This window comes from Passer domesticus, chromosome 5, assembly GCF_036417665.1.
Source record: "Passer domesticus isolate bPasDom1 chromosome 5, bPasDom1.hap1, whole genome shotgun sequence".
Classification (NCBI taxonomy): Eukaryota; Metazoa; Chordata; class Aves; order Passeriformes; family Passeridae; genus Passer; species Passer domesticus.
Genome location: NC_087478.1, coordinates 37,815,987 through 37,828,443, shown reverse-complemented (window position 1 = coordinate 37,828,443; position 12,457 = coordinate 37,815,987). Strand labels below are relative to the sequence as shown.

Here is a 12,457-nt window from a genome sequence, read left to right as displayed (position 1 = left end):
TTATGTGGTACCCTTGGGAAGGACACAGTAGGGCATAACTAAACTGTCTCCCTGGACAGGAATAGCGAAATATAAAAAGATTATAGCAGGGAGCATGCCCTACTGTGACTCTGTGAAATTGGTCAGAAGGCTGAAGTTATAAATGGAATAATAGAAGATGATATGGAACAGGAATTAGCTGGTGCTGAGTTAATTCTGGTGGAATGTAGCAGAGGATCAGAATGGAACTCCGGTCAGGTCAAAACCCGCCTAGAAAGATTGTAAGATGTAACATTAATAAAACACTGGTATTAGCATAGGTATGAAATGATTATCAGAAAGTAAAATAAGGTACAGAAATAACTAACTTGAGTTCAAAAAGTCTTGTATCCCTGGTAAAGTTAACATAATGTTTTAAGAAAGAAATAGGAGGAAAATAAAAACCTAACATTCCATTCCTTCAAAGATTTCTGTATGAGTAGGTGTCCTGTGTCTCTAACAGCATTTCATAAAGAGATGATAATTTGATAATTAAAACCAAATATCTTGCTCCAGAAATCACCATGAAACTCTTTACAAATGACAATGTGTTCTAATACTAAAAAAAAAAAAAAAAGTGTTTCAAAATTACTAGGCTTTCATCCTTTGATAACAGAACAACTGTCCCATTAGCAAAGATCACCATCTAATATATCTAAATAAGGTTACATTGGAAAACAACTGGAATGAAAAAATTTATGAGAATGAAAAAAAAAATCCTTTCTAACTCTCTAATTTTGAGTGGTATGTCACTTGACATGGGAAACACTCTTGCTAACAGAGAAAGTTAACATTTACATTTTTCCCAAACTTCTGACATTTTTAATAGTCAGTAAAATTTACAAGAGATTGCAGCTGCAGTTATCAAACTCTATACAAAGAAAGACATAAAGACACTTTTTCCTGGATCTTTGCCCAATGTATTCTTAGTATGGAAATACGTATCTGGTTATAATTTAAGTAGAGAAGAAAATCCATAGCTTAGTGTTGCGAACATTTCACTTTGAGTAACTGCATTCTTACATCTGAGTTGCCAAAAAACATTTCCACAATGAGGCACAGAAAGAAGAGCAAAAACGTGAGGTATTTCAAGAGAAGTTGATTTTCTGTTTAGAAACTACAGAGATTGCAATAAAAATAAGAAAACACTGATCAAAATGCGTGTAGCCTCCACAAACAGTGAGAAAGTACCTAGCAGAAAAAGTTATGCCAATAAATTTTACTGAAGAAAAATAATATAAGGTTTTAAAACACATTTTTTTCAAAAATCAGACAACACAAAATCAAGAAATTGCATCATTCCAGTTGACAAAGACAGGTACCATATTTTCTTAAAAATCTATATCTCAAAATAGACCTAGTCAATAAGTATCTCACAAAAAATTTGCAGAAAAAGATAATGGCAAAAAACAATAGCTACATAGAAGATCAGCAATTTTGTTAATTGAACCTTTAATACTCTAAAATTACATTTGAGGAGTATGAGGTTTTGGGCTCAAGGAAAGAAGAAATTGGCTTTACTACTTGTTAGCACCAAAAACCACCTCTGACAAATTCCATGAAATATAACTGAAAACATTGCAAATATCACCCTTTCTATTCCATTGATTGTGGATCCTTGTTCCAAATCATCTAAAGAAAGCTTACCAAATTCTCTATAACTGTTGCAAAATATTTAAGTGAAGGAACATTTATTTAACAACTATAGTAACCTTCTTTCTGCCTAATTGAGAAGCACTGGGATTAACAGTCTCCTCCAAAATACACTGAATACCTCCCAAGATCAGCAACTATATGGCACGACAATTTGCCTCGTCAAATCTCCCCCTGCAGTGCATTTGATGAAACTGTATAGACAACTCTTTTAAATACTTAAAATTACTCTCCTTCCTCCACACCCCTTGCTCCCTGCCAGGGAAGGAGTGAAGTTCTGACGCCTTTGAAGGCAAAGGGAGATTTTCTCCAATGTCCTTGCCTTAACATGATACTTAAAGACTCTCTAAATTTAGACATGGCACAGTAAGGACAGACAAGACAGAGCAAAAAGAATATGGGCAAGGCTTACAGCAGGAAGTTGTGTGGTTGCCTAATTGCAATATTTACAAAAATTGATCATTTAAGAGTGGGGGTTATTTTTAAATAATTTTGTCTAAATCTTTTCTCACAGTAACAAAAGCAGTAGGTTATAAGGGAACATTAAGGACGAAAAGTTGCATAACCTCAAGTCTTTGAACACAGCGTGCATCAAAACCATAGCCCTTATCATACAGTAACTCTTCCCTCGCTTGAGGACAGTCATTATTTTAAAGAGCAACAGACATTCCCTGTAGAGCAGAATTAACAAGAGAAGGTAAATTCAACTTTTCTGGAAAGTTTATCATCATCTTAACTAGAAATTTTTAAAAAATAAATAGTAGTGACTGAGGCCAAACCCTACCCCAAAACTTTCAAACAATAAAATAAAGTAAGCTTAAAAGTAATATGGCTATAACAACTGAAGATTTGCACATCTGGTTCATGTCTTATACACTTTAGTATTTACTGTTCCTGCACCTTAGCAATGGCAAAAAAATGATAAAGCATAAGTGCAACATATTAAAAGTGATCAATAAAACCATTTTCACTCCCTGTAGCAGTTATGGATCTTTGAAGAGATGCCACATCACTAGACCAAACTATGTTTTGCAAGGAATAGGACAGAAGCTGCAAGTTTTAAAGTGACAAAACTCCTTTGTAAAGGTGAAAAAAATATGTCAGGAGGAAAAAAATAATAAAAAAACCGGTTAGATAGAAAAAACTAGAACACAATAAATAAAAAGTATCTGTTAAAAATATGTGTTTGCTATGAATGTAATAAATACAAAATATGAAGTAGATATAATTGATAGCACATATGAAAACTCTGAACATGGCTCTTACACACTCTTTATAAAGGGAGGCAATATTGCCTATTTCTCTATTTTAAGCCTATTTCAATTCTCCTTCACAATTCAGCATGGGTTTGCACCCTGCCTTGCAGCTGGCCTAATCAGAATATAATGAAAATAGGCACCATGCTCTAGTTTAAATCTGAATTCACTTACTATAGCATAACCTTTGGAAAAAAAGTTGAAAATGCTTACAAAATGCTGAAATTATCCCCCCACTTTTTGGCTAGTCTGAATTAGCATTTTTAAAAGTCCAGTATTTTAAGTGCTGGATGAATATTTGTTCTCCCAAAACATGTATTCAACACATTGTGTAACAAAAACCCAACATTCCTGATAGGTTACAGATTAACATTTATCCTCAGAAGTACTTCCAGAAAAATCTTACCAGACACAAACTGTGTAATAGAGGATAATTCCATTTGGCTCCAGAGGAGGTTTCCATGACAACTTCACAGTGACACCCAACAACTGTTTTACAGAGAGGGCTTGTGGAGGAGAACTTGGAGCTATAAAATGAGAGAACAGGACCCAACATCTTGTTAAACAGCTAGGATCGGTGGGATACACAGCATCCTTAAATAGGCTTTGAATTATTTGTGATAGAAAGTTAACCTGGTACCACACTGGTACAGAATCCATCTGCTAATGTTAAGACACAGCTTCTTTTCCTTTTTTTGACAGATGACAAAGGATTTTGCATGGTGTTGTTAGAACATCTGTTTCTGTGATTCAATGGAGAAAGTACTTCATGAGAAAACAGAGCAATGGCGAGGTCACAGTGATTCACCTACTGCCCGAGTACATTGCTGTAATTTTTTTTCCCTTCTAATAAAAGCAAGAGCTTTATAGATATGAACACATGTAAAAACAGCATAATAGTTCCCCTGAGGAAAAAAAAGGTGCTGTAAAGAATTATACAAAGTGGCAAAAGGTGGAAAAGTGGATAAGCATGGCGTTGAGAGATGATAAAATTGTGGGATACTAGACAGCAGTAAAATCTATTCACTCCATCAAATAAGGACCACATTCATAGATTTAACGTGCCACAAGGGCAAATGAAAAGATAGGCATTCATTGAGATCCTTAAAATTAATTTTAGGATGATCCCTAGCTGACACCATACCCCGACTCTGCAGGAAACACTGTAAATAAATGAAAATGTTAGACTACATTTAACTTTGTTCTAAGGTTCTTATTAATTTTTCTGAGGACAAATAACTAATGTATACATAAATTATACTGCTTTATTATTAGCATGTTATTGAGAAATGAATCTTTATCTGTGTCTTGATTCATGGACCTATGCATCGCTATGAAGTAATATTACAATTACATTTGTTTTTCTCAAATTAAACCAAAGAGCATCATGCACTAAAAATTCAGGTCATAGCTGTAGTCATGCATGAAAATTGAAAATATGAGCAGAACTATTAGCAAATCTATGAAACATTTGGTCTGAACCTTGGAACACTGTGTTCCTGTGAATATGGAACATGTGGTGTATTATAAATATTGTTGTTTTTCACTTCTTGTTCCTTTCACTATCTTGAAAGTTGACATAAAGGTTTTGTAACTCCTTATATTATAGAAAAAACTATTTTATATTTTTTATCAACAAAGGTTCGCTGCATTCTGTGAGTGTATTTACTGGTGCAAAAAAAATTGACAGCTGTATTTTGTGTTTTACTTGTTATATTATCCTCAGTGGCTATACAATAAAAGATCTGTCATATGGTGAATGTCATCTTTTTGATATGTCTAGTTAATTCTACAGTTCTTACTCAGGGATTTTTTTCTTTTTTCTTTTTCTTTTTTTTTTTTTTTTTTTTGCTAAAGAATAGAAACTACATTGGTCTAAATAAAAATAATCTCTGCTAAAAAAATTGATTTATCCAATCTAGCTCTTTTCAGTTTGTTACAGCAAAATAACTCTTGAGCAAAGTTTTTTTACTGACGGAGTAGCTCTTGAGTTGCTTGTGTCATTGCCGCTTTAGATCAGTTACCAGAGATTTCCTCCTGAAACAAAGGAGAGGAAGAGACACAGCCTTCTCCAAAATGTGACTCACAGCACCTAAGATTTTTACTATGAATTTTTTTTCAGGATTCCCCTGCAGAACCTCAAGAGATGACCAATGATAACCCCCACTACAACATTGTGTACTGAAAGTACAACTATAATTTTAAGGTTCCTCTGATGGCTTGTGACCTACTGTAAAAATTACCAGGGGTTGCAACAACTGTGTTCTACCCTCAGCCTGCACATGCCCCAGCTCAATTTGGAGGTCCAGTGCTACAGATGATGGATTTTGGGCATTTTCATAATATTAATAATTTCATATCTATTTATGTGTACCTGTACATGCATCTGTTTAGAATAATACAAGAAACTCCACAGAAATGTCCCTGGACCATCCAAACTGCCTTTTTGTCATTTTCTCTTTCCCCAGCTCTCATATGACCGAAAAACCAAATACAATGTTTAATTCTACCATGTCATGTATTAGATTAAAATAATTAAGATACTTCAGGTTCATAAGATATTGGTAAGATCAAAAGTCCACACACAGCAATTGCAACATTTCATACAGTTTGTACTGATAAATATACTGGTAGATAGATGGATAGATAGATAAATATGTTTGTGTGTAGACACATAGGTACAGATAGAAATGGAGAGATATAACTGCCAACAAAATTGCACAAAACTTAAAAAATCTGACATGAATTTTAAGAGTAAATTAAGAATGCACATAGAAAATGATGAACTGAAACTTCTGTTCTGACTTACCATCTTCATCAGTTAGTATATGCAGAGGTGAACTACGAACACCCTCCCCCATTGTGGTACTAGCAGACACTTCTGCAGTATATTCTGTATATTTACTTAAATCTAAACAAAAAAAGAATAATTCAATAAAAAAAAATCAATGGAATAAATTAGTTTTTTCATGGACTGCAAGTATTTTTGAAGTGGTGAATAAGCCTGTCACATTGATCTGTGTAATTATAGATTGAAATAAGCATTAGGAAAGCTTAGAATACAAAATATTTTTCAAAAGGAGCAAATCCCTAATTACCAGTTAATACTTCACATTCCTAGAATGCTTTGCCGTTTGTTCTTGGCTGTACTCTGAAAATGTAGCAGTGAAGGTACTGAGCTCCCAGCATTAGTTGTTGTGCCATGCCTCAGCAATAATGACAGAACTTAGGAAAAGATAAAAAGATGAGTGGAAATAGATAAATAATTCCGAATAAGATCAGAAAGATATGCAATTGACTTGAGGGTTTACTTTGTTACAATGATAGGTCTACAAAGATATCCATTTAAGTTCCTTGTACTTTAAACACCTAAAATACAGTGAGATTTATGTTAGCCTCTACCATTCAATGCCATTTCACCACATTATGACAGGACACAAGTTATTTCTCAACTTAAGGGAGCAAAAAATTTTCTGTAAGGGCAAGAAGGATCAGGTCTAACCAATGAACTAATATATCTCTGTCTGTTGCACATTTCCCAGGAAAACTCACAGTTTCCATAAGTTCCAGATCATTATATACTGGCCTGTAATACGTAGTGTCAGAAAGGTAGTGTTAATAACTCTTTGCTCAGTCCCATTAGTCCTCATGAGATATATTGTGTAGGTCTGTATGACTCCATTGGGAATGGATGGTGGAAAAAATGACAATTCAATTTCCATAGATGAGATGTTCCTATAGGTTATGTTTTCTGGTGCAGAAGCAGGAACTAGAAGATAAAATATAGAAGATTCCAGTCAATTTCATTGATTTGGAAAGAATTCTTATAAACCAGTTTCAATGAAACACATTGTAAATATATGGCTTTGTATTCTATTTTTTAAATTAAATACATTTTAAAAGAGGCTGAATTTGAAGATCAAAAACAGACACACACAGTACCAACAAGGTAATTTAAAAAAAATTACAGAAATCAATACAGTTTCATTGCTGTTATGGCTGTGCTTGGCCATGGTCCCAGCGATCCAGTTCCTGACTTGCATCCAGTCCCTGCCTGATACAGCAGCCAGCCACACTGCAGGCCTGCCCTGCTGGCACTGGGCTCTGTCTGCCTTGGTTACTGTCACTCAACTTGTGAACTTCCTTTCCTGCATCAGCAGGGGGTGTTTAGCCCTCCAGTGTGGCCCTGGCTGCCACGCCTTGCCTGCCCCGTGGGCTTTGCAGCAGGGTGGTGAGACAAGTCCTGGCTAGCGAGGCCTCTGCTCAGCTGGCCCAGGGACCCCTGAGCTCTTGGCTCCCCATCCCCTACCCAGCACCTGGCCTTGCTCTTTTGCTTTGTATATAAAAGAGAAAAATGGGATTCAAACTCACTGCCTGGCAAAGTAAGCAAATACTTTTAGAATTGTTGAAGCTTATCTCCTGGCCATTAAATGTTATCTGGTAAAAAAAATTCATTTTTTAAAAAGTACTCACCAGTTTCAGAAGTTCTGACCAGAAGTGGAAAAGATGACTGATTCCCATAGCCAAGTCTGGTGAATGCTCTTACTGAGATGTTGTAGAGAGTATATGGCTTCATTTCACTTAGTGATATACTTGTAGATGAGGCATTTTTGATTAAAAAATCATTGGAATCACTGTACAGAACTTCATAGTGAGTTATGACACCATTAGGCTGCTCAGGTGGTAACCATCTCAGATTTATTTCTGTTGCAGTTACATTTATTAATTCTAAGTTTTGAGGTGGGGAGTCTGGTTCTGCAACACAGAAATCAGGAAAAAAAACCTTTTCAAATAATTGAATACAGAACTGAGATCATAAACCTGTTGGATCCTGGTATTGGATCCTAACTGTACCAAAAGAGATACACGCATTTTCTCATTTTCCTTCTCAAAACCTTACCACTTTTTACCTTAGTTAATTTTGATATGTCTCTTTTCTACCCACAAAACTAGGCATCTTTTTGCTTTATGACACTTTAGCTTTTCTGGAATTTCTTTTCTCATCTACTTCTAAATCTATCTGAAACTGCACTTATTAAGAAAAAAAAAATTTTCTCTCTACCCGTCTCATGCAGACTGATCCTTCAAATTCTCTTATTGTCTTCCTCATGTTCAGTTATTTAAACTTGGATTAATGTCCTCTTACTGCTTTCTTTGTAAGTAACCTTAGTACTTCATTCAATCAAGTATTGAACCAAGAAAGTGACTGCATGCACAGTAACTAAATTCCGTTTATTGAACCCTGTGCAAATCTTGCACACTCTGGTGTGAAGGTCATGCACAAAGCAAGTCCAGCTCCAGGGTGGTGTGTGGCTAAATCTATTGGCAATGTAAGAGCTCATGTGATTCCAGTGAGCTAATAAGTCATGGAAGTGTTGAAGAGGTGAATGGGCTGCACTTATGAATAAAATCAGCTCTGAATGTCAACTTTGATTCCTCTGAAGGCTTCACTACTTCACTACTGAAATAATCTGTAAAATCAAGATAAAAATATACTACCTACTCAGGATCATAGGATTCAGTTTGTGTACAAATACCCATTTGCAGGTATTTCAGAATTCATCATGAATTTTTTTTTTTTGGCCTAAAAGGTCCCACAAATCACTTTCATTCCTGATTTCTGAGCACATGAAAGTGTTAAATGTAACAGATCACTGCTCTCTGGATGACAAGACTACCCACATAAATATTTCCCATGTGAAGAAGCTTAATTTTTAATTTAAATGTATTTTGCCATTTATCTGGCATGGTAAAATATTTAAATGCAACAGCCTAGTTTCTTCCATCCTAATGTAAGTTATCTAAGACAGTTGTAGTGAATCTTTTATTTGGAGGCATCTCTCCTTTCAAGAGTCAAACAAATTTCTGTTTCTAGGTTGGCTAAAATTAGGACACCTGAATCTCAGCCTGAATTACTTCAGGAAAGCTAAAGAACAAGAAGTAGAAGATAAACAATTATGGATAGCCTTAAAAGAGGCAAGAATTCTTAGTGGGTTTCTCACTAGTTTCCTCAAGCCTTGCACTTCTCTTATATCAATGAATGAACAGCTGGCTGTTGGCTCTGAACAGAGAACTCTACTATGAAAAATTTCTTTAACACTCACAGGCAAGGGATTGTAAGCTTTCAGAGAGAAAAATACTTATATAAGTAATTTTCTTCTCTAGTGATATGCTTTTCCTCTGCAAAAATACTAAAAGCATAGAAGAATGTAATTTTTAAAAAGATTTGCAACTGTTTTAAGTTTCGCCATTTAATCTGATATTTTGTGTGGTTATTCAAATCACCTAAGCTTCATAAATACCCATGATTTTAATCCTGTAGTCCATTTCTTTCCTTTATTTACACTCAATTATTTTTCTTGTATTGTAGTACATTTGAAAATGAGAGATAAACAACAATTGGGCAATCACGCTCTGTATTACTTCACTAAACCTGGAAATAACTGCTGAAACCAGTGAAAATACAAACTTGATACAAACAAAAAAACACGAATATTCATGGCTCTGCTCTGCAAATCAAATTCCCATGTTTTCTTTGCAGCAGCCAATGAAAATTCCAGCTCTTGCTCCAATGCCTTCATGGGTTGAAATTGCCTTCAAGAAAGGAAGATTCAAAAATCTTTGTAATGTAGTATTATACCTGACATTAAAATTATTGGCCAGTCTTAAAATTAATAAAACCTATGCAAAACCAACTGCTTATTATATTCAGCATTAAAAAAAATCTTCATTTTATCAGCATCTTTTCCTACAAATAGAAATATGACTTCTGAATTGTTGGAATGTCCATATGCTTCAAAACTAACCTAATTTACACATGATAACAAAAAGAAAAAGAAGATAAAATGAGTCACAAAGATTATTATTTAGATGGGTGCTAGGAACATATTGTTTTGAGAGAGGGAGACTCACTCTGAAGCTTTCCTTCCATTGTCTATCACATTTGAAATTAGTTGGTCGCAGGTCATGACGCAGCTTTCATTATTTTTTTTTAGCACTTACCTAAAAATGGTCTGAATGAAGTCACTGACTGATAGAAGACTAAAAATTTCAACGTTGATTTTATCTATACACTTTGTTTCACCTTTTTTGTATGTTCTAATCTTCTTTTTGAACAAACAGAAACTTCAGTAAAGAAAATAAATCATCATTGCAAACAACGTATTACCGTCCTCAGGGGTGCGCACAAACACATCATTCTCTTCAGACAAAGCACTTTCTCCAACTGCAGTAGAGGCTGTGACTCTCATTTTATAATTTGTGTACTTTTTTAAACCTGAAAAGATTAATTTAAAAAATCTTGACTCTTAACTTCACAAACAAGACTGTTGACCTTTGTCATAGCTACTTATAAAACTACATTACTGGATGCTGTTCTGAGAGTTCTTTATACACCCTAAAAGAATATATACAATACTATTTATTTGGTGACAGTCAAACAGGCATGCAGTTAAATCAACAGGCTTTGAGGTAAGTAGATCAGCTACAACCTTGTAAATAGCTTAAACAATTTGTCAAGGATGTCAAAGGATGCATATATGAACATCCAAATATGAGGGTTTAGTGAGTATGCATTATTCTGATTAGCATTAATGATTAAATGAAACTCCATTAAGAATATGTTTGCTTCAATTACTATAAAAATTGTCACTTTAAAATAAGAAATTTTTTATTAATGTTTTTAAAAATGTTATTAATTTTTTTCACAGAAAAATACTGGGAAAAAATTCAAACCTGAAAAAAACTTGACAATTTAGCAATCTTTTCTTATAAGAAAAAAGGAGACTGAGGCAAATATTCCAATGAGAAACCCATTTCACAGATTCCTGCTTGTACCATTTCAACAATTACTGTTTATCTTAAACAGCCCTCTTCTCTCATCTCACATACCCTACATATTCCTCTGCAGTAGACAAGTATGAGTAGTGTCCCAACCTGATTTTTACATGCAATTTTTTGTGTGTGTGTGGGCATGGGTGAATGTGTGAGATTTGATCCATATATATTTCAAATGACTACATTATATAAAATTGGGAAAAATGAGTTTGTAAAATGTACTTGAAAGTTTAATTTTTTTTACTCAAATGGCACTGTACCTGTCATAAGTAAGCTGTTGTTTGAAGTTGTTTCATGAAATGCTCTTTTTGTATCCAGTTCCACAGCGTAAACAGTATAATGAATTATTTTTCCATTGGGATTTGCTGGAGGATCCCAATATAGCAAGACAGAGGAGGAGCTAATATTCTTGTAAAATATATTTTGCACTGAGCTTGGGACTTAAACAAAAACACAGAAACATACAGTAAGTCAATAAATTAGTAAAAAAATTCAAACTTTCAGGGAAATAAGTCATGTATGTCAACTTTGGTAATACCAGTTACAATTTACCTTGTTCACTTGTCCTGACTGTAAGAACTGATGGTGGTCCTTCTCCAACAGCAGTGAAAGCAGACACACTAATTGTGTAATCTGTGAAAGGTGTGAGGCCCTCTATAACATATGACACTTCTTCAGCCAAAATATCAATGTTATATTGATTATCTATGAGTAAATAGAGAGAAATAGCTGCTTACTCATAAAATAATTTTATTTCTTATGCATTCTAAACTCACTTTGGCATGGCAATCTGGAATTATTTTATTCCTGAAGAATCAATTTACCTGTCAATTATAAAAAGAAAAAAGTCTGCATTCAATCTCTTAACTCCCTAAAGAATCCCTTTTCATGTGTACAATACATAGATTGGCCTAGGTGAAAGAATGAAGGAGCAACCAGTAGAGTTGTGAGGTTTTGTGAGTACTTTTGTACAAGGTCTAGTCTCTCCAGTGATTTCAGAACAATGGCTCCTAGACTCATGGAGGTTTAGAGGGGTTTTAAATATTTTTAATCAAGAAAGACAAATTCTATCTTCCTTTCCCTCCCAATGGTGCTAGACCAATACTTGGAAAGGCTGCCTTCAAGATCCCTTCACACTGGTATTTTCACCAGAAGAGTTGTGGTCAGTAGAATGATGAAGCCATGCATGCCTGCAAAGAGAGCTTAGTGCCCTTAAAATAAAGGTCAAACACAGCCACAATCCAACTGTGTTTGCCAAAACCATCTGCTATAAAACATTCACTATACCAATGCAACATGAAAAGGTGTGAGCACTTCACATACCTGAATATCAGGCTCAGAATTCAGTGAGAAGGGAATTAAAATGAAGGCATTGAAAAATCATCAGACCCAGCTGAAAATGTGGCTGTCTACAGCTTTAACTACTATAATAACTCTTATAAAACAATACTAGGATGGTAGATCACAACAGACACTGGCTGAAATAAATTTTCAGCAGCACAGACATCTTTTAGCAACTCAATACCTCAAACTGAATGAGGTCATAAAAAGATTTACATTTAAAATGCTGTACATTTCCTGTGTATGACAAAGATTCTTCAGTATTAACTTAGCACAGAAAATATCCACTGCCATTTAAAATAAAAGATTAAATTCTGTTTTTAGATGCTGATGCATATGGATTAATTCAGTGA

At 34.6% G+C, this 12,457-nt stretch overlaps 1 protein-coding gene across 1 annotated transcript in view; it reads right to left on the bottom strand.

Annotated features, from left to right (window-relative positions):
* The window catches only part of PTPRQ (protein tyrosine phosphatase receptor type Q), a 127,349-nt gene that overhangs the window by 76,793 nt on the left and 38,099 nt on the right, over positions 1 to 12,457 (bottom strand). The window contains exons 28-34 of the mRNA XM_064419609.1: positions 11,316 to 11,468; positions 11,024 to 11,203; positions 10,096 to 10,203; positions 7,401 to 7,682; positions 6,514 to 6,696; positions 5,737 to 5,838; positions 3,334 to 3,454 (exon numbers count right to left, since the gene is read on the bottom strand). Of these exons, the coding sequence (XP_064275679.1) occupies positions 3,334 to 3,454; positions 5,737 to 5,838; positions 6,514 to 6,696; positions 7,401 to 7,682; positions 10,096 to 10,203; positions 11,024 to 11,203; positions 11,316 to 11,468 (1,129 nt within the window). The remainder of the gene's footprint in view (positions 1 to 3,333; positions 3,455 to 5,736; positions 5,839 to 6,513; positions 6,697 to 7,400; positions 7,683 to 10,095; positions 10,204 to 11,023; positions 11,204 to 11,315; positions 11,469 to 12,457) is intronic.